General features: G+C 40.4%; 1 protein-coding gene and 1 non-coding gene across 4 annotated transcripts in view; both read right to left on the bottom strand.

Moving 5' to 3' along the window:
- Window positions 1–219: 219 nt before the first annotated feature.
- LOC124509726 (small nucleolar RNA U13) lies at window positions 220–323 on the bottom strand. Its single transcript, XR_006961504.1, has one exon. It is a non-coding gene; the product is annotated as a small nucleolar RNA U13 (small nucleolar RNA).
- A 508-nt stretch (window positions 324–831) lies between these two features.
- Window positions 832–27,611, bottom strand: part of RP2 (RP2 activator of ARL3 GTPase) — a 49,740-nt gene continuing 22,960 nt past the window's right edge. For 2 of the 3 annotated variants that reach the window (XM_047076125.1, XM_047076127.1), the window contains exons 3-5: window positions 22,593–22,707; window positions 4,710–4,795; window positions 2,329–2,535 (exon numbers count right to left, since the gene is read on the bottom strand). In XM_047076125.1, coding sequence (XP_046932081.1) covers window positions 2,452–2,535; window positions 4,710–4,795; window positions 22,593–22,707 — 285 coding nt within the window. In that variant the 3' untranslated portion in view covers window positions 2,329–2,451. Of the gene's footprint in view, window positions 1,651–2,328; window positions 2,536–4,709; window positions 4,796–22,592; window positions 22,708–27,611 lie in introns of those variants that run through there. The other variant, XM_047076126.1, reaches the window with a different exon arrangement.

Here is a 27,611-nt window from a genome sequence, read left to right as displayed (position 1 = left end):
CAAATGAAGCTTACTTAGGTAAAAGCTCTCATCCAACTGAAGAATATAAAATTTTAGGCTTTGGTTAATAGATCCTAAATTTAGTGGATATTTTAAAATTCACATCTCCCTTACATGTTATATTCCTGAGGTTTTTTTTTTTTTTTTTGCCAAAATGCCATAGATAAAATAAAGAACTCAGCTTACAGCTTTGCGTAACGTTGTGTGATTTTTTTTTCACGTCACATGGGTAATGTGCCGAGGTCATAGCAGGATTGGAGGGAGGCACATGTCACACAGCGGCATGAATACCTAATCATCACGCTTATGGACTACAAAAGAATCTTTCTGGATTCTATTTTTGAAAAACAAAAAGTACTGCAATCATTTTAAAGTGTGAATAATGGGGTTGAATAATGATCGCCATTTAATTGATGATCAGAAGGAATACAATTAATTTGGCCTAGCTACGGGAAAAGTTAATGCCCTCTGACCGCTAATTGCAAAGCTTATTTGTGAATTATGAGCGAAATGATGTTAAACCTGTCACCAATTCTTATTTGCAGCTTATGAAATCACTCGGATTTAAGGAGAGGTTGAGTAGGTAGTATAGAATGCTCTTACAAAAGACCAAAATGACACAATGCTAATGGCTACCACGAGGCCAGACATAGGGGAGGTGGTCAATATTATTAAAAAAATTTTTTTTAATGTTTATTTATTTCTGAGACAGAGAGAGAGAGAGAGAGACAGAGCATGAGTGGGGGAGGGGCAGAGAGCGAGGGAGACACAGAATCCGAAGCAGGCTCCGGGCTCCGAGCGGTCAGCACAGAGCCCGACGCGGGGCTCGACCTCACAAACCGGGAGATCGTGACCCGAGCCGAAGTCGGTCGCTCAACTGACTGAGCCACCCAGGCGCCCCTCAATATTATTAAAGTGAAAAGTCTTTGCGTTATTTCTGAACATCCACACACAGTTCAATGTAGTAGTTATAAATTAATCTGCAAGTATCCAAAAGCAGTTAACACACGAAAGTATATTTTTAGTAACAATCATAAGAGGCATTTTTAATAAGTGGCTATGTTCAGTCTTGGTTTACCAAAATAGATTTAAATTTAAGGTTCCTTTTAAAAATAGAGCTATGAAAGCTAATTTCCTATTAGCTGCTAAATAAATGTGGTGTGCATGGCAGGCTCAGCCCCTTCTCTTCAGGTCACCCCATCAACATCTTCTGAACTGATCACTTCAGATTATGGCAAACTCCTCACCGCCAGGTTTCCCCCGGAGACTGAATCGGTGTATCTGGGGACTGGGCCCAGGAACGTGGGTTTCTAAACCCGAAGCTCTCCCCTACCTCCTGGGAAATTATTACGGTCAGGTTGATTTGGAAAATAATGCTTTAAAGCAGTCGCAGGAATTTCGTCATACGTGAACAGAACTTGGTGAGCGGTGTATCTACTGGCCATCAAATTGGTCTAGTTTTTTAATAACCTGCATAGCTTTTCATCGTGACTAAGCATTTCGTACCTGAATGTCACAAGGTTTCGTTCTCATCCTTCTGATAACCCACACAAGCAGGTGATTTCGCCTTTCTGAAAACTGCCGGTGACGGGGTTCCTGTGCTTTCAGTGTTGCATATACCTTTTCTCACCAAGAAGCAGAAGAGGGTATCTAGCAGTTGTAGTAAAAAAAACGACACGGCGTGGAATTTATTCAGATAAGCATACTACTCACGAAGTAGTCTTTAAACAGCTATACCAACATCAGTTAGTAGAGTTAATTGCAAAACTGGTCATCAAATACCTATTTGTTAAAAAAAATTCAATTTACAAAGCATTATCTCAATTCTGCGTACAAAATCTCATTTGCCGTATTATGCAACTAGGAAGCAATTATTTAACCGAATATGAATACGTGAAAACAAATGTGCAGAGGTTCATTCTAATCGATCAGCTAGTAACAAATCTCTCTAAATTAAAGAAGAAAAGAAGCAATGGAATGTATTCTCAAACGATAGCATGGAGCACTGAGAAAAGTTTAAATTCTTAGGGATTTGAAAGAATATCTAATTAGGATTAAAATGATGAACTGCTAGCCACTTCTATGTCCTAATGACAGTATCCTCAGCAGAGAAACAAAACTGCAAGCTTATTGAAGTGGGCCAAGTAGTTTTTAAGCTGATGAAAACTACTTAACTTAAAATGAACTTGTTGTTGTTGTTGTTGTTATTTTTAGTAGGCTCCACGCCCAGTGCGGGGTTTGAACTCACGACCCTGAGATCAAGACCCGCACGCTCTACCGACTGAGCCAGCCAGGCGCCCCCAAAACGAACTGTTTTTGAACCTGAAGTAAATAATGCAGTATTCAACAGTTTATTTAAAAATACGCTTTGACAGTTTTAACATTAGTAAAAACCGCTAACACACAATTTAAAAAGGGCTTAATATCAAGTCCTTGGTTCCATGTTGCACTTCATATTCCCATTTGTATGTCAGCAAAGTTGTAGAAGCTGTCTACGTCTCCAGACGCTGTCTCCTTGCTTTCGGATACAAACATCTATTTTAAATACAAAAGAAGCAAAAAAATAAATACCAGTAATCCCCAAATTCCAAAGCCCACGTCATCTGCAGAACAAGCTTGCTATTAAAAGAAATTCAAGTACATCATCTATAATATTTAACCAGTATTCTGTAGAATCCATAGAACATAGTTTCAGCAGCTATAATGCACACTGAACTCTTTTAAAAGCATTTTACGGTATAATTAAGGTCTTTGCTTTCATAATACTTCAGTTGTACTTTATCACTCTTGGGATGTTACTGTTTTGTAAATATCCAACAGTCAATGTTATGAAAGCCACTGAATAAAGAGGCTTAAAGAACTTTTTTTTAAAAAATGTTCATTTATTTTGAAAGAGCGGGAGCGGGGGAGGAGCATCGAGAAAGAGAGAGAGAGATGGTGTGCGTGCACACGCCCTCATGTGCATGACCAAGGGAGGGGCAGAGAGATAGAGGGAGAGAGTCCCGAGCAGGCTCCATGCTGTCAGCACAGAGCCCGATGCAGGGCTTGACCCCACGAACCGTGAGACCATGATCTGAGCTGAAATCAAGAGCTGGTCGGTCAACCAACTGAGCCGCCCAGGCGCCCCTATTTAAAGAACTCTTAGTTTCTTTTCTTTCCTGAGAACAAATTCAACACGCTAAAGAGCAAAACTTGAGATTATCTTTCTGAAAGCTGCTAAAGATATATTACTAATTTTGAATAACATATTTTCTAAACATCAGTAGAGCAGTACTCAGTAGAACCCTTCAAAACTCGTTTTTACAAATGTCAGCCAGGAATTAGAGGAGACCTGGGTTCTAGTCTAGCTTCCTCACAGACTAGCTGTATGAGGCTGACAATTCAATAAACCTCTCTGCACTCACGTTCTACACCTGTAAAATGGGAACGTTGGATTAGATTATCTCTGACTCATTCAGATCTAAAACCTCCAAATCATATAACCATTTTCTCCATTTTCTTCTATTCAACCTAATTACATCTACCCTTCCCCTTAGGACTGTCGTGGTGATAAAATGAGACAAAAGAGAATGTTCTTTAAATTATGCAAGTTCAAGAAACTATATGCCATGGGGGCGCCTGGGTGGCTCAGTCAGTCAAGCATCCGACTTCGGCTCAGGTCATGATCTCACGGTTTGTGAGTTCGAGCCCCGTGTCAGGCTCCGTGCTGACAGCTCAGAGCCTGGCGCCTGCTTTGGATTCTGTGTCTCCCTCTCTCTCTGCCCCTCCCCTGCTCACACTGTCTCTCAATAATAAACAAATGTTAAAAAAAAACTGCTAAAAATTTTTTTTAAAAAAGAAACTATAAGCCAGATCAGACAACAAAGCCAAAAATTTCATCTCAGATATTTCTTAAAAAATAATTATATCAGCACTCATTTAATATTCTTATGTGTTTGGTCTTTGAGTTCTATTAAGTTACTAAGTCTGAAATCCTTAGCTGCAGCAACCTCATCAACATATCTAGAAACTACCTACCCGTAATGATTTCTAGATACAGCTGAGATTCAATGTTTGATGGAGAATTACTGAAGCAAATCAAAATGAACAGTAAGCAACAGGCTCATCTGTCCAAAGTATATATAATCTTAGAAACGGAACATTTTTCAGCGTATCATGAGTTTTCCAAAAAGGAAGGACTTAGACATTTAATGAGATTTTTTACATTAGAAACTCATGTATTATTGAAGGTCTTGAAATTAGTAGATTCTTATTTTGTAAACTTTTAAGCTATTACAATTTTAATTTGGCAAGGAACAGCCAAAGCTTGGCTCCCAATTATTCACCACAGAGTCTAAAAAATCATGATCTGCCGTTTTTTTTTTTTTAATTCCAAGCAACAACAGGCATTAAAAAAAAAAAAAAAGCACTATTTGACCATGAGGAAAAGGAAATGAAATGAAAGGTGTGACTGAAATAGAAACAGTCAATAAAGGGGCGCCTGGGTGGCTCAGTTGGTTGAGCGTCCGACTTTGGCTCAGGTCATGATCTCGTGGTTCGTGAGTTTGAGCCCCACGTCGGGCTCTGTGCTGACAGCTTGGGGCCTGGAACTTCCTTCGGATTCTGTGTCTCCCTCTCTGTCTCTGCTCCTCCCCTGCTCACACTCTGTCTCTCTCTCAAAAATAAATAAAGGAAAAAAAAAAAAAGAAACAGTCAATAAAATCTTGTACCTTGGTCCCGTTGAATATCTCGTTGACAATAAGGTGACACCCTTCTACAGCACCATCTCCACTGAACTCCAAGGCAATAACAGGACCTAGAAGAAAACCCAAGACGTGTTGTCTGAACAGGAATACAAATCTATTTATTTTTTTAAGTTTATTTATTTGAGGGAGAGAGAACACACGCACGCACGCACGCACGCACACACACACACACACACACACACCTGCAAACGGGAGGGGCAGACAAAGAGGGAGAGAGAGAATCCCAAGCAGGCTCCACGCTCAGGGCTCAGCGGGAGCCCGAGGTGGGGCTCAATCTCACAAACCGTGAGATCATGACCTGAGCCGAAACCAAGAGTCAGATGCTTAACCGACTGAGCCACCCGGGCACCCCTAAAATGAATCTTTTTCTTCTTTATATTCTGAAGACTCCCCAGCCTCTTCCTTGGGGGTAAGAGAAGAGGAAGAAGGAAGTAGACAGATAGGCCATATCACTTCAGCTACTTCTTCCAACTGTAATCGTAAGGCAGACTGACAGGGTCTCATCACACGATGGGTAGCTTCGGTGCTCTTACAGGACCAGGGTCACATTTTTAAGTGCTGTAGGTAGTCTGGCTTTTCTGGTTTTCATTCTTCTATGAAAACCACAAAAAGCCCACTCTTTTAGCAGCACACAAAAGGGTCGATGACAAATATGATCAAAAGCAATCCAAGTCCCCACAAGTCGGCTTTGCCAGGCAGCCGGCCTGGCTTCCAACGCTCCTACTTACCGGCCACGTCGTGGGCCACCAATAAATGACTCTAGGCCAAGTAGGAATTGAGGCCAGGCACCGAAAGGAATGACCACCTGAAAGTGCTTTTCTAGAACCAAAGACTCCCAGTTTTCATTCCGTGAATAGAGCAGTTGTGCCTCCTTGCCCTTGCGTTCATTTGAATACTTTGAAATCACCTGCACTTTAAGTTCTAGCGTCAAGATTTATGATGCAGTTTGGCTTGGATTTAAATGTAGCACTGAACTACTGGTATCAAATTACTGGCCAAGGTGGCCATGAGTTAGCCAAGCAAAATGTGTCCTCTGATGCAATTCGTATTTATTCACTTATCACTATGTTCCCTGGTAGAGTGGCTTTTCAACTCCTAAGTACTGGATATGTCCTAACCTCCAGAAAATTGTAAGTTTCTTAAAAAAAGGACATACACCCATTAAACAAATATGGGGCAAAGGAGACCAATGAAGTACTAAGCCATGAAATACTGAGCTGAACGTAGGCATGTGCCATAAGACAAGACACAGGAACAAGGAGAAAGATCACAGCGCCCTGGGCTTGTGACTGAATACAAACAACGGACACAGAAACGGCACAACGTCTAAATGTAAACCGCACGATTAGATACAGAGGACAAAGTATGGGTTTTTCGGCATCACAGTATATAGATCAAGATAGGTGCTACATACAGAAAAGAAGGTTAAGTGGGGAACGTCTGCTCAGAAAAATGCATGGTTCTCTGTCAGGGGCAAGAAATGGAGACGATTAACCTGGAATATCTTGTTGAACCGAAAAGCAAGGAGACTATCAAAGGTCAATACGGTTGTACCAAAAGGACACTGGAGCCAGCCTGAAGGGGTTCCCAGTTGCCAAAGATGGGACACTGTCACAGAAGGAATAATGACTGTAATTTGTATTAAAACGTACTGGATATAGAAACAGGAGCTCAAAATGATATTGAGAAAAGAGAGAAAGTTCACTGGACGTCACGGTAGGTTGCTAGGGTACCGATTCATTGCTCTGAAAGTGGATGCTTAATTATTTTCCCTTTATTCTGCTTTTCTGATACGAAGTGTATTTCAAGTTAACCAAACAGCTACGGCATACGAGAAGGTCTGTTAACATCCATTAATATATGCAGAGGAAGTGACATGGTTAGAAAATGATCATTTTGGGGGTGCCTGGGGGGCTCAGTCGGTTGAGCGCCTGACTTCAGCTCAGGTCATGATCTCACAGTTCATGAGTTCGAGCCCCGCGTCGAGCTCTGTGATGACAGCTCAGAACTGGAAGCCTGCTTCCGATTCGGTGTCTCCCTCTCTCTCTGCCCCTCCCCCACCCACACTCTGTCTCTCTCTCTCTCTCTCTCTCAAAAATAAACATTAAAAAAAATTTAAAAAAAAGAAAATGATCATTTCATAACTCCTAATAAAAAATTGGATCCAGGTGATAATCATCAGTGGTTTTAGCATCCCACAGGGAAGACAGACAGGAAACTCTATGATGACAAGCTAAGGCCATCACCACCTGAACCTATTGATCAATCAGCTACAAGTTCAACAACCAGACATGATATGCCTTCTCATTGAATGCTACAGGAAATAGTACCATCTGTGAAATAGTCTTGACAAAAATGGAACTAAACCTGAGTTTAAGAAGGCTTTTCTCTGACTTCTGATCTATAAGAACTCGAGAGGAACAAATTAAACAAACCCATGCATACTACAGGACAACTTACCAGGTTTTTTTTTTTTTCCCCCACAAGTCATGCAACAAAGAAAAAGCTGATGATAAAAGTAGGGTTTTCAGTTTTTCAGAGAGTGGAAAGTTTGAGTTAAGGTGGAACAGATTATGCTTTTATTCAGGATCACTACAAGAAAATACAGTAGATACATTTTTTAAAGTCGAACATTTATTACTGAAAGTTCCTGTATTCTGTAAAGAGAACATAATCTAGAAATCAGGAACACAGTTTTGCTGGAATTACCCAGGCATGTAACTTGGTTGATTTTTTTTTTTAAAGTAAGCTCTACACTGAATGTGGGGCTTGAACTTAGTCAGGACCCTGAGATAAAGAGTCACGTGCTCTACCGACTGAGCCAGCCAGGCGCCCCAACTTGGTTGATATTCTTTATGTTTTTTAAAAGTCCATGCATTTAAAGTGTGCAGGTCAATGTTTTTTTTTTTAAGTTTTATTTATTTTTTGAGAGAGAGAGAGAGAGAGAGAGTACACAAGCAGGAGAGGGGCAGAGAGAGAGGAGGACAGAGGATCCAAAGTGGGCTCTATGCTGACAGTCTCAAGCTGATAGCAGCGAGCCCAATGAGGGGCTCAAACCCACAAACTGCAAGATCACAACCTGAGCTGAAGTCGGACGTTCAACCAACGGAGCCACCCAGGTGCCCCAGTTGATATTCTTTAAATAGATTATGATGGGGGCGCCTGGGTGGCTCAGTCAGTTAAGCGTCTGACTTCAGCTCAGGTCACCATCTCGCGGTCCGTGAGTTCGAGCCCCGCGTCGGGCTCTGGGCTGATGGCTCAGAGCCTGGAGACTGTTTCCGATTCTGTGTCTCCCTCTCTCTCTGCCCCTCCCCCGTTCGTGCTCTGTCTCTCTCTGTCTCAAAAATAAATAAAAAATGTTAAAAAAATTTTTTTAAAAAATAGATTATGATGAACTTCCAGTAAGTGACCAAATAATTTGCCAACAAAGAAACACCAACCAAAAAGGTGGACGGGTGCAGCAGTTTTGATTAACGTGTGTGGATAATCCGAAATTAAAAAAGAAACCTACAATACTGCCAGTGTACTTTTTAAAAATTTTTATTTCAATTCAAGTTAACATACAGTGTAGTACCGGTTTCAGGAATAGAAACCAGTGATTCATCTCTTACATATGACACCCAGTGCTCATCCCAAGTGCCTCCTTAATGCCCATCCCCCATCTGGCCCATCCCTGCCCCCTCCCCTGACAACGCACTTTTTAAGCAGTCCTACTTGTCTAAGGATGGTGACTACGATTACTGTGATTATTTCAAACTTAACTAGGAGGTCAATAAAGATCACTGGTTACCTTTTTAAAAAAGTATTTTAGTGTGGACATGTTATCAAATAGTCGGCAGTAGCTTTAAATCTAAATAGTTGAGCTGTCATGAAAAACTGAGATTTTGAAGTAAGCAAAAAAGATGCCTGGATGTCCTATCTAACACCGTCTTCTACGTTATCTAACATGACCTTGGAATGAATCGCTATCATGTCTCAGATTACAGCAATGGCCTTCCAGGTGGTCTCTCTGCTTCCCCCTTAGAGCAACCACAGTGGTAAAAGTTACATTTTAAAGGGATTGTGACATTCCTCTGCTCTGAAACCCCCAGTAAAAAATGATCTATATTTGTCTTATTTTTTTAAATTAATTAATTAATTAATTTCAAATGTTTATTTATCTTCGAGAGAGAGAGAGCAAGCAGAGAGAGGAGACACAGAATCTGAAGCAGGCTCCAGGCTCTGAGCTGTCAGCACAGAGCCCGATGCGGGGCTCGAACTCATAAACTGTGAGATCATGACCTGAGCTGATGTCGGAAGCTTAACCGACTGAGCCACCCAGGTGCCCATTTTTAATTTTTTTGAAGTTTATTTTTGAGACAGAGAGAGAGGCAGAGCGTGAGGAGGGGAGGGGCAGACAGAGAAAGAGACACCGAATATGAAGCAGGCTTCAGGCTCTGAGTTGTCAGCACAGAGCCCAACGCAGGCCTCGAACCCACGAACCGTGAAATCAGATTGGATTGAAAAGCAAGAACCAAGTATATGCTGTCTATAAAAACTCACTTTAGATCTACAGAATTCAATAAATTAAAAGAAAAGGGGTAAAGATATATGATGAGACACTAAAGAACCAAATGAAAGCTGGAGTAGCTATATTTCAGACAAAGTAGATTTCAGAACAAGGAAGATTATCAGAGACAGAGGGACACTGCATAATAACAAGAAGACGTAACAATCTTAAATGTATATGCATCTAACAATAGAGTTTCAAAATTCATGAGGCAGAATGTGATGGGAACCGACAACAGAAATAGACAAATTCAGTTATTGTTGGAAACTTCAACATTCCCTCCTTCGGTAATTCACAGAACAAGTAGGCAGAAAATCAGGAAGGATATAGAGGAACTGAAGAGCACCATCAACCAAACTGACTTAGTGGACATTTATAGAATATTCCACCAAACAAAAGCAGAGTATATATTCTTCTTGCATGCACACAGAATAGTCACCAAGACAGGCTATAAGAAAATAGAAATCATATAATGTGTGTTTTTGGGCTGTAATAGCTTTAATCTAGAAATAACAAACACATCTGGACAATGTCCAAATGTTTGGAAATTAAACGATATACGTCTAAATCAATGGATCAAGTAAAAAGTCTCAAGGGAAACTGAAAATAGTCTGAACTACAACAGGGGTCAACACACTTATTCTGTAAAGGACCAGACAGGAAATATTTTAGGCTTTGTGGGCCATACTGTGTCCATCACAACTAATCAACTCTGCCATTATAGCACAAAGCAGCAAAACACAAAGAATTTAAAGTGTCCAATTAAACGTTTTTTTAAAGTTTTATCTATTTATTTATTTATTTTTTTTTGAGAGAGAGAGAGAAAAGCAGGAAAGGGGCAGAGAGAGAGATAGAGGAGGAGGACAAAGGATGTGAAGCAGGCTCCGCGCTGACAGTCTCAGGCTGATTGCAGCAAGCTCACTGTTTGTGAGTTCAAGCCCTGCATCGGGCATCGCGCAAAGCCTGCTTGGTATTCTCTCTCCCCCATTCTCTCTCTGCCCCTTCCCTGCTCGCTCGCTCTCTCTCTCTCTCTCTCTCAAAATAAAGAAATAAACTTAAAAAAGACAGAGATTCTCAGATTTATAAAACACAGTGAGTATGCCGTGACTTACATAAAACTACATGTCAAAATTTGTAGGATGCAGTTAAAGCAGTGCTTAAAGGAAACTTTTTAACACTGAATACATACACAGTTGATCCTCATTATTCACAGATTCCTTATGTGCACATTTGCCAACTTGGTAAAATTTATCTGTAACCCCCAAATGAATACTTGCGGTGTTCTCATGGTCATTCATAGACAAACACAGAGCAGCAAGAGCTTTGAGCTGCCTGACACCCACGTTCCCAGGTGAAGCTGAACAAAGCGATCCCCTGCCTTCTTGTTTCAGCTCTCACGCCGTAACCAAGTGTCCTTTTCACAGTTTCAGTGCCATGTTTTCCACATTTTGTGTGTGTGTGTGTGGGGGGGGAGGGGGGTTAATAAGATTTTTAAAAGTTTTTTAAATTTATTTTTGAGAGAGAGAGAGCGTGCATGTGTGCATGTGAGCGGGGTACGGGCAGAGGGAGAGGGAGAGAGAGAATCCCAAGCAGGCTCCACACTGTCAGAGCAGATCCCAATGTGGGGCTCCATCCCAGGAACCATGAGATCATGACCTGAGCCGAAATCAAGAGTGGACACTTAACCGACTGAGCCACCCAGGTGCCCCACATTTTGTGGGCCTTGTTGGTGATCCTGCTGTTTAAAATGGCCCCCAGATGTAGTGCAAAAGTGCTGTCTAATGTCCCTAAGCTTAGGAAGGCTGTGATGTGCCTTTCAGAGAAAATACCTGTTGGATAAGCTTCATTTGATAAGAGTTATATAGTGCTGTTGGCTCGATGTGAATGAATCAATAACATATACTGAGTAAGATGTCTTTGGATAGAAACAAACTTATGACAAGATTATGTATGGGTTGACTGACAAAAATGTTGTGACCAGAGATTTATAGAAACTTAACCCCATATTTCTCCTAGGAGCAGTACTCACTACTTCAGTGCTCACAGTGACTCAACATAACTACTGTGAATAATGAGAATCAACTGTATTAGAAAAGAAGAAATTATCTACAATCAATAACCTAAGCTTAAACCTTAAGAAACTAGAGAAAGAGAAGCAAATCAAATATAAAACAAGTGAAGGAAGGAAATAATACTTAGTGGAGCAGAGAACAATAAAATTGAAAAGGGAAGAGCAATAGAAAAAAAAAATCAGTGAAACAAAGAACTGCTTCTTCTCAAATTACTAATAGCAGGAATATAAGTGGGACATCACTACTGATCCCACAGATGTTAATAGGAATAAAGAAATACTATAAACAACTCTATGTCCATAAATTTGATAACTTAGATTTCTGAAATGAAACAGTTCCCTGAAGGACAAAAACTATCAAAATTCATTCAAAAAGAAAAATATAGCCCTAAGTACCCTGTAAGTAAACTAATAAGTAAATAATTTAATAAGTAAATTAAACTTTCTAAAAATCTTTCTCCCCAAATCTCCAGGCCCAGATGGTTCCACTGGTGAATTCTATCACACATTTAAAGAAGAAATGATACCGGGGCGCCTGGGTGGCTCAGCCAGTTTAAGCATCCGACTCTTGGTTTCGGCTCAGGTCATGATCTCACGGTTCGTGAGTTCAAGCCCCACATCGGGCTCTACACTGACAGCATGGAGCCTGCCTGGGATTTTCTCTCTCCCTCTCTCTCTCTGCCCCTCCTCTGCTCTCTCTGTCTCTCAAAATAAATAAACTTAAAAAAGAAGAAGAAATTATACCAATTCTCCAAAATTTATTCAAGATCATAGAAGAGAAAGGACACATCCCAACTCATTTTATGAGGCCAGCATTACCCTAATATCAAAGTCAGACAAAGATATTACAAGAAAACTACAGACCAATGTCCCTCATGAACAAAGATGCAAAAATCTTCAATAAAATATTAGCAAACTGAAACTGGCAATTTATTAAAGAGACAATCAATCTATCACGATCAAGGGAGTTCATCTCAAGAATACAAGGCTGGCTCAACATTCAAAATCAACAAAAGTCATTCACCAGATTAAATGACTAAATAATAAAAAAAAAACATATTATCTCAATAAATACAGAAAAAAACCCATTCAACGAAATTCAACATCCGTGCCTGATAAAAATTCAACAAACTAGGGACAGAATGAAACTCCCTTAGCCTAATAACAGGTATAGATGAGAATCCTACAACCAACATCATTTTTCATGGTGAGATTGAACACTTTGACTCTGAGACCAGTAACAGAACAAGAATGTCTTCTCCTCACTACTTTATACAACATGATAGTGGAAGTCTTATCCAGCATAATAAGGTATAAATCAATAAACAAATCAATAGCATGTCAAAAGGACAGAGGAACCAACCTAAGAGAACTTTCAATGGCTAAAACTGGAATAATTTGATAGTACTGGATTATAACCCAAAGAATAAAGTACATATTCATGTTCCCTACTGATAGAAATAGATGACTGAATAAATAAATGGGGGAGAAGGGACAAATATTTCTTAGAGAAGAATTCCAAACAATGTAGGCAGATACCATCACCTCCAGGAGGTGTAGTTTAATTCTCCTCGCCTTGAGCGTAAGCTGGTCTTAGTGACTCAACTTCCAAAGAACAAAGTATGAAAAGGAAAAAGCAGGAACTTTGCAGTGTTTGGGAAACCCGGCAGAACCAAGGCTGAACTAAGGCCAGCCAATGCCCCAGTGATAAATCACGTTGATATCCTGTACCCCCTGATGTGATGTGATGAGAAGGGCACTTCACCTCTTCCCCCCAAACCTCAATCTAAGCAGAGGAAACATCAGACACACCCAAATGGAGGGAACTTCTATAAAACAACTTACCAGTACTGTCAAAATATTTCAAGGTCATGAAACACAAAGAAGACTAAAAGAAACCGCCACAGATTAGAGGAGACTAAGGAGACATGACAACTAAATGCAATGTGGGATCTTAGACTGGATTCTGGAACAGAAAAAGGACATGACTGGAAAAAAATTGGTAACATTTGAATAAAGACTACAGTTTAAGTTCATAGTATTTTACCAATGTAAATTACTTAGTTTTGATAAATGTACCACGGTTATGCTAACATTAGGGGATCTGGATAAAGGGCATATGGAAGCTCTCTGTACTACCTTTGCAATTTTTCTGTAAAACTAAATTATTCCAACATAAAAAGTTTATTAAAAACACAGCTGAGGGGCGCATGGCTGGCTCAGTCGGTAGAGCATTCAAGTATTTTTAAAAAAAAATTTTTAAATGTTTTTTAAATTTATTTTTGACAAAGAGAGAGACAGAGTGTGAGCAGGGGAGGGGCAGAGAGAGAGAGAGAGAGAGAGAGAGACGGAAACACAGAATCTGAAGCAGTCTCCAGGCTCTGAGCGGTCAGCACAGAGCCCGATGTGGGGCTCGAACTCGTGAACTGTGAGATCATGACCTGAGCCAAAGTCGGATGCTCAACCGACTGAGCCACCCAGGCGCCCCGAGCATTCAAGTATTGATCTTGGCGTTGTGAGATCAAGCCCCATGTCGGGCCTAGAGCTTACTTAAAAAAAAAAAAAAAAAGCTGAATGGGAGAACATATTTGTAAATCTTGTATCTGATAGGGGGTTAATATTCAAAGTATATAACGAACTCATATAACTCAATAGGAAAAAAAAAACAATCATTAAAAAATGGGCAGAGGATTTGAATAGACATTTTTCCAAAGAAGACATACAGATGGACAAGAACATGAAAAGGTGCTCCACACCACTAATCATTAGGGAAATGAAAAATCAAAACCATGATGAGATTTATCACCTCACACCTGTTAGAATGGCTATCATCAAAAAGAAACAACAGGGGCGCCTGGGTGGCTCAGTCGGTTAAGCGTCCTACTTCAGCTCAGGTCATGATCTCACAGTTTGTGGGTTCGAGCCCCGCGTTGGGCTCTGTGTTGACAGTGCAGAGCCTAGAGCCTGTTTCAGATTCTGTGTCTCCCTCTCTCTCTGCCCCACCCCTGTTCACACTGTCTCTGTCTCAAGAATAAACATTAAAAAAAAATGTGAGTGAGGATGTGGAACAAAGGGAACCCTTGGACATTCTTGGTAGGGATGTAAATTGGTGCATCCACTATGTAAAGGAGTATGGAGGTTCCTCAAAAAATAAAACTAGAACTACCATGTGATTCAGCAATTCTACTTCTGGGTACTTGCCTGAAGAAAATGGAAACACTGACCTGAAAAGATACATGCACTCTCATGATCACTGCAGCATTATTTACAACAGCCAAGATATGGAAACAACCATTAATGTCCATGAATGAAGAAAGAAAATGTGGCATGTTTACACAGACACACATACACAGTGGAATATTACCCAACCATCAAAAAGGAAGCCTTGCCATTTGCAACAATACAGATGGACGTTGAGAGCATAATGCCCCGTGAAATAAGTCAGAGAAAGACAAACTCCATATGATCTCATTTATATGTGGAATCTGAAAAAAACAAAAACAAAAACAAAAAACCCTGAACTTATAGATACAGAGAACAGAGTGGTGGTTGCCAGAGAGATGTAGGGTGAGGGGAGGGCCAAATGGGTGAGGAGCTCAAAAGGTACAAACTTCCACTTATAAAACATGTAAGTCATGGGGATATAATGCCAAGCATGGTGACTATAGTTAATAATACTGTATTGCGTATCGGAAAGTTGCTAAGAGAATAGACCATCAAAGTCCTCATCATGAGAAAGAAAATTTGGAACTGCATACGGTGACAGACATTAACTAGACTTATTGTGATGATACTTTCACAATATACACAAATACTGAATCATTGTTGTACATCTGAAACTAACGCGTTACATGTGAACTATACTTCAAAAACACAGCTAGAAGTTTCTCAGCTCAGACTAGGAGCCAAAGTCCCTACAATGGCCTAGAAGGCTCTCTATCATCGGACTCTTTTACTACTTCTCAGACTTCATCTTGCGTTTATTGAATAAATGAATGAATGAATAACCCTCTCAAACAAAGGAACCCAAGTCTGACTAATCATTAGAGTCATCGGGGAAACTTTTTAAAATGCAGATTCTAAGAGTATGTCTCAGAAATTTTCGAATCAGTCTTTCTTATGTTTTTTTTTATATGAAGTTTATTGACAAATTGGTTTCCATACAACACCCAGTGCTCATCCCAAAAGGTGCCCTCCTCACTACCCATCACCCACCCGCCCCTCCCTCCCACCCCCCATCAACCCTCAGTTTGTTCTCAGTTTTTAACAGTCTCTTATGCTTTGGCTCTCTCCCATTCTACCCTCTTTTTTTTTTCCTTCCCCTCCCCCATGGGTTCCTGTTAAGTTTCTCAGGATCCACATAAGAGTGAAACCATATGGTATCTGTCTTTCTCTGTATGGCTTATTTCACTTAGCATCACACTCTCCAGTTCCATCCACGTTGCTACAAAAGGCCATATTTCATTTTTTCTCATTGCCACGTAGTATTCCATTGTGTATATAAACCACAATTTCTTTATCCAGCACCCTTTCTTAATAAAAACCCTTGAGAAAGTCGGGATAGAAGGAACATACTTAAAGATCATAAAAGCCATTTATGAAAAGCCCACAGCTAACATCATCCTCAACGGGGAAAAACTGAGAGCTTTTTCCCTGAGATCAGGAACACGACAGGGATGCCCACTCTCACCGTTGTTGTTTAACATAGTGCTGGAAGTTCTAGCATCAGCAATCAGACAACAAAAGGAAATCAAAGGCATCAAAATTGGCAAAGATGAAGTCAAGCTTTCGCTTTTTGCAGATGACATGATATTATACATGGAAAATCCGATAGACTCCACCAAAAGCCTGCTAGAACTGATACATGAATTCAGCAAAGTTGCAGGATACAAAATCAATGTACAGAAATCAGTTGCATTCTTATACACTAACAATGAAGCAACAGAAAGACAAATAAAGAAACTGATCCCATTCACAATTGCACCAAGAAGCATAAAATACCTAGGAATAAATCTAACCAAAGATGTAAAGGATCTGTATGCTGAAAACTATAGAAAGCTTGTGAAGGTAATTGAAGAAGATTTAAAGAAATGGAAAGACATTCCCTGCTCATGGATTGGAAAAATAAATATTGTCAAAATGTCAATACTACCCAAAGCTATCTACACATTCAATGCAATCCCAATCAAAATTGCACCAGCATTCTTCTCGAAACTAGAACAAGCAATCCTAAAATTCATATGGAACCACAAAAGGCCCCGAATAGCCAAAGGAATTTCTTATGTTTTTAAAAGCACCCTAGATGGTTCTGAGGATTCGGCAGGTTTAGATTTTCAAGATGGAAAACACAATGAATTTTCTCAATTAGCAGTCAAAAAGCTTTATTGATTGAAAGTAAATAATTTGTGGGGCACCTGGCTGGCTCAATCGGCTAGGCGTCCGACTCTTGATTTCGGCTCAGGGCATGATCTCAGGTTCATGAATTCAAGACCAGTGTTGGGCTCTGCGCTGACAGTGCAGAGCCTGCTTGGGATTCTCTCTCTCCCTGCCCTTCCTCTGCTTGCTTGCTCACTGTCTGTCTCAAAATAAATAAACATTAAAAAAAAAAAAAAAAAGAAAGTGAGTAACTGCTTTAACTGGAGAGGAAGATTTAGAGACTCTGAGGTGCAAGGTATTTGAAATAAGAGTGAATTTTCTGGAAAAAAAAAAAGTTTGCCCTTGGCTCAGAAGAGTGGTTTGCAACTGGGAGAGATTTTACCCCCCAAGGGGCATTTGGCGGTATCTAGAAACATTTTTGGTTGCCACAACTGGGGGTGTGTGCTCCTGGCATCTGGGGGGTAGAGGCCAGGGGGGCTGTTAAACACCGTATAATGCACAGGACAGCCCCCCACCCAGTTATCCGTCCTAAAATGTCAGTAATGCTGAGGTTGAGAAACCCTCCTTAGGATGACTGATGGTCACTTTTAGATAAGGACCCAATCCACCCAAGTCCTGCTGGAATATTTCCACTGACAAGCCTGCTCCCTGTTCCATATCAGTCAATGCAATATTGGGCAGCCAAAAAATTCTCCCCAGTATTTTATTTTGAAAAATTCCAAACAATATAGAAAAGTTGGAAGAGTAATATAAAACATCCATTTGCTCTTCAAATGTTAACACCCATCAAATGTTAACATTTGGCCCCATTTGCTTTCTCACACGCTACACCCACGCTGTTTTTGTTTTGCAGCCATTTGAAGAGTGGACATGATGACAGGACGTCATGACACTTCAGCACGAATCCCCCACATGACTACAATATCATTACCATACTTAAGAATACTAACAGTAATTCCATAATATTATCTCCAAACTTCCTGAGGCTTCCCCAAGATGTCTTTAATAGCTTTATAGTTCACCCCATCCCAATCCAAGTTCCAATTAAGTTTTATTCATTGTATTTAGTTGTTATGTTTCTTTTAATCCACAATGGTCCCCCATCATTTTTGTTTCCCAGAACATTATCTGAAGAGTGCTAACCAGTCGTCCTGTAGAATGTCTTTTTAAGATTTGAATCATTATTTTCTCAAAGTGTCATTTAACATGTCCCTAGATTTCCGTTCTTTCAGATAAACTAGCAATTAAGTCTTGATTGGATTCAAGTTATTTTTGGGATGAGCTCATCACAGGTGATGCTGTGAATTTCTTATTGCATCGCATCAGAAGAAACACAATGTCAGGCTGTCCTGCCCTCCGTGATGCTAAGTTTGATGGGAGTGATTACCAAATCTCTGCTGTAATAATACATTTCCCTTTTGAATGAGAATGTATAAATATCCTATTTATTACCAACTTTTACCCCAACAGTTTTAGCACCCACTGATAATCTTTATCTGAATTAATTATTACCTTGGGGATTGGATGATGGTGATTTCCAAAGTTTATCACTCCTTCTACATTTATTAGTTCATAGTATTCTGTAAAGTGGAGAAGAGGTTTCCTTTTATTTCCTCCTCCCTTTTTCGTCATCACTATGGATACATGGATTTCTTTTTTTTTTTAATGTTTATTTATTATTGAGCGATGGAGAGATAGAGCATGAGCAGGGGAGGGGCAGAGAGAGGAGGAGACACAGAATCCGAAGCAGGCTCCAGGCTCCGAGCTGTCCGCACAGAGCCCGATGTGGGCTCGAACTCACAAACCGCGAGATCATGACCTGAGCCAAAGTTGGATGCTCAACCGACTGAGCCACCCAGGCGCCCCAGGATACATGGATTTCTGTTGTTAAATCAATTCTGTTCATTATCCTTTGTGATGCCCAAATTATACCAAGTTTGGCCAGTGGAAAGGGATTTAAGTTGGCTCCCGTGACCTGGCATGACCTCGTTAGACTGTGAGTACTTCCTATGGGTATCTCTGGTTTTAAAAGTTATTTATATGATGTTTATTGCTGAAATTCCTGTAACATCTGCCCATTGGTTTTAGTTCTTTTGTTTAGTCCTTTTATTTCTTCCATGTGGAATGCTGTGTTACTTAAGCACAAATATTACCCTCGGGGTTGGAGCATTTCTATTAAATCACTCCACTAACATTTCATGAGCACATAAATCGTTAATGTAGACCTGCCCATATACTCACTTCATCCCTAATCTCACACTTTAGGATGTCCATTACAATTATCATTGGCTCAATTTCTTTTTTTTAATGTTTATTTATTTTTGACAGAGAAAGAGTGAACATGAGCAGGGGAGGGGCAGAGAGAGAAGGAGACGGGATCCGAAGCAGGCTCTGCACTGACAGCAGCAGGCCTGATGTGGGGCTCAAGCTCACGAACCATGAGATCATGACCTAAGCTGAAGTCAGATGCTCAACCGACTGAGCCACCCAGGTGCCCCTGCTGATTCAATTTCTGAAACCTGCTGAGAGTTTAAAGGCTTGTTTTCAAGGTTCCATCAGAATGCTCCCATGTCAAAACAGTTGCATCAAAGGAACTAGGACATCTGTACTCTGAAAGCTATAAAACACCGATGAAAGAAACTGAAGATGAAACAAAGAAATGGAAAAATATGCCATGCTCATGAATTGGAATAACCAATATAATATTGTTAAAATGTCCATACTACTCAAAGAAATCTACAGATTTAATGCAATCCCTATTAAATACTAACAACATTTTTCACAGAAACTAATCTTAAAATGTGTATGAAACCACAAAAGACCCTGAATGGCCAAAGCAATCCTGAAAAAGAAGAAGAGGGGCACCTAGCTGGTTCAGTCAGAGGAGCATGCGACTCTTGATCTCAGGGTCATGAGTTCAAGCCCCACGTGGGGTGTAGAGATGACTTAAATAAATAAAACTTAAAAAAAAGAAAAAGGTGAATACAGCTGGAGGTATCTCAATCTCAGATTTCAACATATACTACAAAGCTATAGATAATCAAAACAGTATGGTACTGGCACAAAAATAGACACACAGATCAATGGAATAGAATAGAGTCCAGAAATAAACCCATGCTTATATAGTCAATTAATCTATGACAAAGAAAGCAAGAATATACAATGGGGAAAAGACAGTCTCTTCAACAAACAGTGTTGGGAAAAGCGGACAGCTACATGCAAAAGAATGAAACTGGACCACTTTCTTTTTAATTTTTTTGAAATGTTTTTATTTATTTTTGAAGGAGAGAGAGAGAGAGACAGAGCATGAGCAGGGGAGGAGCAGAGAGAGAGAGGGAGACACAGAATTCGAAGCAGGCTCCAGGCTCTAAGCTGTCAGCACAGAACCAGATGCGGGGCTCGAACTCACAAACTGTGAGATCATGACCTGAGCCGAAGTTGGATGCTTAACCGACTGAGCCACCCAGGCGCCCCAGAAACTGGACCACTTTCTTACACCATACACAAAAATAAACTCAAAGTGGATTAAAGACCTAAATGTGAGACCTGAAACCATAAAACTAGTAGAAGACATAGGCAGTCATTTCTTTGACATCAGCCATAGAAACATTTTTCTAGGTATGTTTCCTCAGGCAAGAAAAACAAAAGCAACAAAATAAAAAGGCAGCCTACTGAATGAGAGGAGATATTTGCAGATGAATATCTGATAAGGGGGCTAATATCCAAAATATATAAAGTTCCTATGCAACTCAACAGCAAAAAGTGAAATAACCCAATTAAAAATGGACAGAGGACCTGAACAGACATTTTTCCAAAGAGGACACACAGATGACCAACAGACACATGAAAAGATGCTCAATATCACTGATCATCAGGAAAATGCAAATTAAAACCACAATGAGATATCACCTTACACCTGTCAGAATGGCTAAAATTGAAAGCACAAGAAATAACAAGCATTGGTGAGGATGTGGGGAAAAAGGAACCCTCAGGCACTGTTGGTGGAAAGCAAACTGGTATAGCCGCTGTGGAAGACCATATGGAGGTTCCTCAAAAAGTTAAAAACATAACTTCCCTATGATCCAGTAACTGCGCTTCTGCGTGTTTACCCGAAAAACACAAAAACCCTATAATTCATACATACACCTCTATGTATACATTATTTATAGCAACATTATTTATAATAGCCAAATTATGGAAGCGGCCCAAGTGTCCATCAATAGATGCATGAATAAAGGAGATGTGGGGTGTGTGTGTGTGCGTGTGTATGCATACATACGCACATATAACATGGAATACTACTCAACCATAAAAAGAATGAAATCTTGCCATTTGCAACATGGATGGAGCTAGAGGGTGTAATACTAAGTGAAATAAGTCAGCCAGAGAAAGATAACTACCCTATGATTTTACTTATATGTGGCATTTAAGAAAACGAAGAGAAAAAAGACAAAAAAAAAAAAACCCCAGCCTCTTAAGTACAGAACACTGGTGGTTGCCAAAGGGGAGGGGGAGTGGGGAAAGGAGTGAAATAGATAAAGGAGATTAAGAGTACACTTATCATGATGAGCACTGAGAAATATACAGAATTGTTGAATCGTTATGCTGTACACTTGAAACTAACATAACACTGTATGTTAATTATACTTAAAAAAAAAAAAAGGAGCCAGGTCATAATTTCTGATATATATACTCTATAGTAGATGCAGGCACTGGGTTAGAGCAAATCCTTCATATTGCTACAATAACCACAAAGGTGTATGAAGTACTGTATTAATGGCTGAGTCATACCCAGCATTAGCTATTAAAATTCTCCCAACAATCCTCCAACATTTTCACATAGGTTTCACGGTTATTACAATTTATACATAAAAAGCATGTAAATGCAGACATGCCATCTTTTTAGGGTATATTCCATCAGCACGGCATATTACTACACATATTGGCTCCAGCCAGTCAAGAAAAGCCTGATGAATCTTGAGCAAACCATGTCCCTGCTCTGACAGACAAACAGAACTCTGTCCTTTAGAATCGGTATACCTTCAAATACATGTAGGCAGATATAACCCTTCAGGAAGGCACACAAATTCCAGTTCCTCTGTTTGCAGACATGTTTTCAGTATCTGAAATTTATTGGTGGCATTTGTCCACTGGGGAAAACAATCCTAATTATGCATGGAAAGTTAATCATATTAAATACATAAAATAGTATACCATTTTGTTTATTTTTCTTATTTCCTTTCCAGTAGGGTCAAAGCACACTAAAGCAGAAAGAATCCTTATAAAGTGCTTTGTAACTCTGTACAGGGAGAACAAAACAGTCACTCACTGTAGTACAATACAATAAGAATTAGAAATAACAAAATATATAATAATGAAATGTGACATTCAAGTACTAACACGACAGAATAGGGGGAAAAGACCTACTGCCCAATTTCTAGTTAGTTACACAGGGATTTTTGAATGATGTGAAATTCTGACTTTTTTTTTTAATGTTTATGTTTGAGAGAGAGACACACACACACAGTGAGAGCAGGGGAGGGGCAGAGAGAGAGAGTGGGGGGGAGACACAGAATCCGAACCAGGCTCCAGGTTCTGAGCTGTCAGCACAGAGCCCAACGTGGGGCTTGAACCGAAGGACTACGAGATCATGGCCTGAGCCAAAGTTGGACGCTTAACCGACTGGGTCACCCAGGCGCCCCAAAATTTTTGCCAGTTGTGAATAGTAACAGGAAAAAAAAACATAAACAAGAAAAAGAAGGCAATGTAAGAGAAATGCTAAGGGCAAGAGTAGTTCTAATCATGCATCAGGAGGATAACCACACAAGCACACCAATCATCCAGAAGGTACCTTTACTCAGCAGAGGAAGGAAGTCAGGTGCTTTCTCCCCAAAAACTCTCTGAGCATCTTCAGCTTTCATTGACACTTCCTTGGTTTGAACTAGGAAGAATCCTTTACCAACCATCTGTGGAAAATAAAGTTTCGTTTGGATTTTAAAATGAACTTCTGAGATTAAAACAGTATTTTCCTATTCTAGCATTTTTCGACATAAAACCGTGACACAGCATGCTGATGTTTGTTTGAGTCAGCACTCTGATTCAGGGTGTTTGCTCTAACAAGTTTTCACATACGCAAGATTTTTCCAGATGGGTGTTTCTGGTTAAGAATTAGTGTGTGGTGCGTAAAGAGTTTGGTGACACATGCAAACGTCCAGTGAGAATGGTTAAGTAAGTAAACTAGGGTGCATTTATCACATGATGAAATAGCACAGTTCATGAAATATAACATACGACAAAAGGGGGAAGAGCTTAAGTCATAATTTTGAAAAGCATGATACAGATGTATACGGTATAGCACAATAATAATAGACTACATTTATGGAGCACTTACTGTGTGCCAGGCAATTTTATGCACTTTATATATGTGTAACACATTTAATCCTCTCGTGTGGTAGGTGCTATTATTACCCTCATTCTACAGGTGAGGAAACTAAGGCACAGAGTGGCCAAGAAATTTACCCAAGGTCACACAGCTATAAAGTAAGAGAACTGTGATTCGAACCCTGTTAATCTGCTTATAGACTAAATAAATTAAAGATTATTCCTAAAAAGACTATTCAAGATAGAGTACGTTATGGATGGTTTTTAAGTTTATTTCTACTCTTCTTCATTGCTACAATACTGTACAATGAGTACACGTTGATTTTTTTTTAACGTTTATTCATTTTTGAGAGACAGAGCGTGAGCAGGGAAGGAGAGGGAGGGAGACACAGGATCTGAAGCCACAAGTACACGTTGATTTTTAAAATAACTATTAAAGTAGTTTTTAAAAATTGCACAGAATTCAACCACTTAGTTTTTTTAGCAAAGTCTCTTGGATTTTTAAGTATAAAAGTAGCATGCATGGGGGCGCCTGGGTGGCTCAGTCGGTTAAGCATCCAACTTCAGCTCAGGTCATGATCTTGCGGTTCATGGGTTTGAGCCCTGCGTCGGGCTCTGTGCTGACCGCTCGGAGCCTGGAGCCTGCTTTGGGTTCTGTGTCTCCCTCTGTCTCTGCCCCTCCCCCTCTCTCAAAAATAAACGTTAAAAAAATTTAAGTAACATGTATGCTCAATACAGAACACTTGAAAAATAAAAAATAGAAACAAATATGAACCAAGGTGCTATCACTCAAAGATGCCCCTGCCATATAGGTATACTTCCTTTTATCCTCCCAGTGTTTGTTTTCCCCCCATTACAGAAATAACACCTGTTCATTGCAAAACCCATATAACTGCAAAAAAGAGAAGAAAGTCCTGCTCTGAATCCACTTCCTAAGAATCACCACAACTGCTAACATTTTAGTATATATAACTTCCCGGACTGAGATCTCTAAAAAAAAAAAAATAATAATAATAATTCAGATACTTATATGATATTCTGCAAATCTTCCCTTACTTGACTGTGAATACTTCCCAGCTATTCCACTATAAAGTCAGTTTTAATGGCTCATCATATTTCACCCTATGGCTACGTTATTCAATACTATTCCATCAAATTGGATTCAAACTCAAATCCTTTTTGAGAGCCTTCAATGCTGCCTCAGAAAAAAAAACATACATAAAAAAGTAGCAGAAAAGTGCATGGGCATCACTGCCAGGTGATGACTGCAAAGTTACTTAAAATCGCAGGAATAATCCTACCTCTGTTTCTAATTTTCTAGAGAGCTCACTACCTCTACCTCTCATTTCATACTCAGACACATAAACTGACAAAAGATGATTAACTCAAAATACTGTTACCTAAAAACAAATAAGGGATTATGAAACTTGATCTATTTCGATATCTCACTGCAGATATCCGGAGACTCCTTTTTCATGGAAACTCTTCTACTCTTAAGGACTTGAAAATAGTGCTTAACTACCCAACTTTAAATTATGCAATACGTTACTTCCCAACATTTCAGACCACTTTTACATTAGTTTGTCCTGTGCGTATCTGTGATGTAGCCAAGAGGAAGCAAGAAATCTGACTTTTTAGGTGAGAAAATGGAGGCCCAGTAACTTCTCTTCATTCACTCTGGAATGTGTTTTCTGCTTTATCCAGCTTCTCTGGACTTCCTAGACTAAAAAAACTCTTAGGATACATTCAATTTATAAAAATAATGTGAATCAAAATTCTGTGCTGGTCCTAGGGTTGAACATAACCAACCAGAGTCAGCAATCACAGTTCCAGTTGAGGCTGTCTTAAGGTATTTAGGTTATGGTACGAGAAAGACTCAAGGGTTGTTTGCTTGTTTTTTCCATCTCAGAATTAAGTAGCTCCTACACATATTTTCCTGGGAACTCGAGCTTCATTGAAAAAAAAAATGTAATCTCTCAGGGGGCCTGGGTGGCTCAGTTGGTTGAGCGACCGACTTCGGTTCAGGTCATGATCTCACAGTTCTCAGGTTCGAGCCCCACGTCAGGCTCTGAGCTGGCAGCTTGGAGCCTGGAGTCTGCTTCAGAGTCTGTGTCTCCCTCTCCCTTTCCCTCTCTTTGCCCCTCCCCTGCTCATGTTCTGTCTCTCTCTTGCTCTCTCAAAAATAAACACTGAAAAGAATTTTTTTTTTTAAAAAAAGGGGGTGCCTGGGTGGTTCGGTCAGTTGGGTGGCCGGCTTCAGTTCAGGTCACAATCTTGCGGTCTGTGAGTTCGAGCCCCGTGTCGGGCTCTGTGCTGACGGCTCAGAGCCTGGAGCCTGCTTCCGATTCTGTGTCTCCCTCTCTCTCTGACCCTTCCCTGCTTGCTCTCTCTGTCTGTCTCTGTCTCTCCCAAAAATAATAAACATTAAAAAATTAAAATAAATAAATAAAATAAATATGTAATCTCTCTCTTAACATGTAAATTGGTGATCTTTTAGCATGTTTTGATACCCTCTTCACATGTACTCGGTGTCTTCTTTGTTTTGTTCTTTTTTTTTTTTTTTAATTTTTTTTTTCAACGTTTATTTATTTTTGGGACAGAGAGAGACAGAGCATGAACGGGGGAGGGGCAGAGAGAGAGGGAGACACAGAATCGGAAACAGGCTCCAGGCTCTGAGCCATCAGCCCAGAGCCTGACACGGGGCTCGAACTCACAGACCGCGAGATCGTGACCTGGCTGAAGTCGGACGCTTAACCGACTGCACCACCCAGGCGCCCCTGTTTTGTTCTTTTTAGTCCCTAATTCTGTGCTTTTGGAATTAGAGAGGGTAAGTCCAACCCGAAAGTCCCAGGGATTTTCCTTCTAGGCTGAAGGGTGGTATCTGCCTTGACTCCCCGTACTTCCCTCACATTCCTGCTCCACCAGGCACCTGTCAACTCTCCTCTACTGCTGAGGCAGCAGAGTAACATCGGACTTAAGGGCTGAGACTGTGGTCTACAAAGCCAGGCTGCCTGGATTTAAATCATGGCTCTTGCTGTTTCCTGGCTGAGGGGCCTTTTGCCAGGTACTTACCCTCTCTGTGGCTCATTTTCCTTATCTGCAAAAAGGGAAATAAACGGCACCTATTTCATAGGTTACTCTAAGTCAAGTGAGTGACTTCATTTAAACCCCTTATAACGATGCCTGGCATATGGTGAACACTACCTAAGTGTTAGCCATTATTATTGCTGTTGTTGCGCTTTTGTTTCAAACTCTTCTGTAATCCAGAAGGACATCTAAAGAACATCATTCTTCCTGGTCGTGTTGTTTTCAAGTGCACACGACACTGTCATTTCACACATCAGATACCGCAAGTGAAAAGGTAAAGAACATATGATGACTCATGAGGAAAGACGGTGTTTGTTCTGACGGCTTTTTAAAAAATAAGTGTGCTATCCACTCCTTGTTACCCACCAAAAAGGAGTTTAACCTGAATAATGATATCTTCTGCAAACTGTATGTAGATTTAAAAAAAAAATCACCATACAGGATAAAGCAAATACTGACTTCTCAGATGTTGGATTAACATATGTGACTAGATAGCTCGAAGGCCAGAAGTACTTTTCTATATCTTAGCAGATTCACAGCATGTTTTTATCAGATTGGCATGAACAAAAAAGAAAATACCACAGTCTTAAATGTGCACTTTGGCTTCTGTTGTTTTGAAAACTAGATTTCAGATATGCTTTATGGATTTCAGACACGGGTTTTCTACACTGTAGGATGTGTAGCCACAGAGAGGAGGTCATCTTTGGTGGGGCTTTTTTCCCTCATAATCTTCCTTTCGACAGAACTGTTACAATTTCTAGAAAATTCATGGGGTGCCCGGGTAGCTCAGTCAGTTGAGCATCCGACTTCGGCTCACGTCATGATCTCACGGTTCGTGGGTTCGAGCCCCACATCGGGCTCACTGCTGTCAGCCTGTCAGTGCAGACCCCACTTCGGATTCCCTGTCCCCCTCTCTCTGCCACTCCCCCGCTTGCACTCTCCCAAAAATAAATAAATATTTTTAAAAATCCAATCAAAAAGAGACTTGGTAAGTTTTCCATTCGCTGCTTCATTTCTGGAAGTCTGATTTTTAAATTCAAAGACTCCTTCTGAAGGATACCTGCTTACTGGATAATTAATACAGCCTTCTGCTGTCTCCCCACTGGAGCACCCGCCAACGCAGGAACTGCTGCTTCCTGGAGCCCCTCATCTCTCCGTCCCCAGGTATTCTGCAAGTGGGAGCCGCTCCCAATAGAACTCCTCTCTAGTCCCAAATTCACCAAGTCCCTGATCCTGAGCCCACAAGCTGCTATCCCAGCCCCCACCCTCGTTCTGACACACCAGCTGCCCCTTCACATAGCAACAGGGAAAAGGCGAGTGGTGTGGGGCTCGTTCCCACAGTCACGTCAGGGGCCAAAAGCTGTACTCTGAAATGTCTTTCCCACCTTCCCTAGCCAAACTC

Source organism: Lynx rufus, unplaced genomic scaffold, assembly GCF_022079265.1.
Source record: "Lynx rufus isolate CCGP_SWC_20201006 ecotype Redwood Valley unplaced genomic scaffold, mLynRuf1.p SCAF_14, whole genome shotgun sequence".
In the NCBI taxonomy this organism is placed as follows: Eukaryota; Metazoa; Chordata; class Mammalia; order Carnivora; family Felidae; genus Lynx; species Lynx rufus.
Note: the sequence above shows the minus strand (reverse complement) of the source record. Positions and strands in the feature narration are given on the sequence as shown.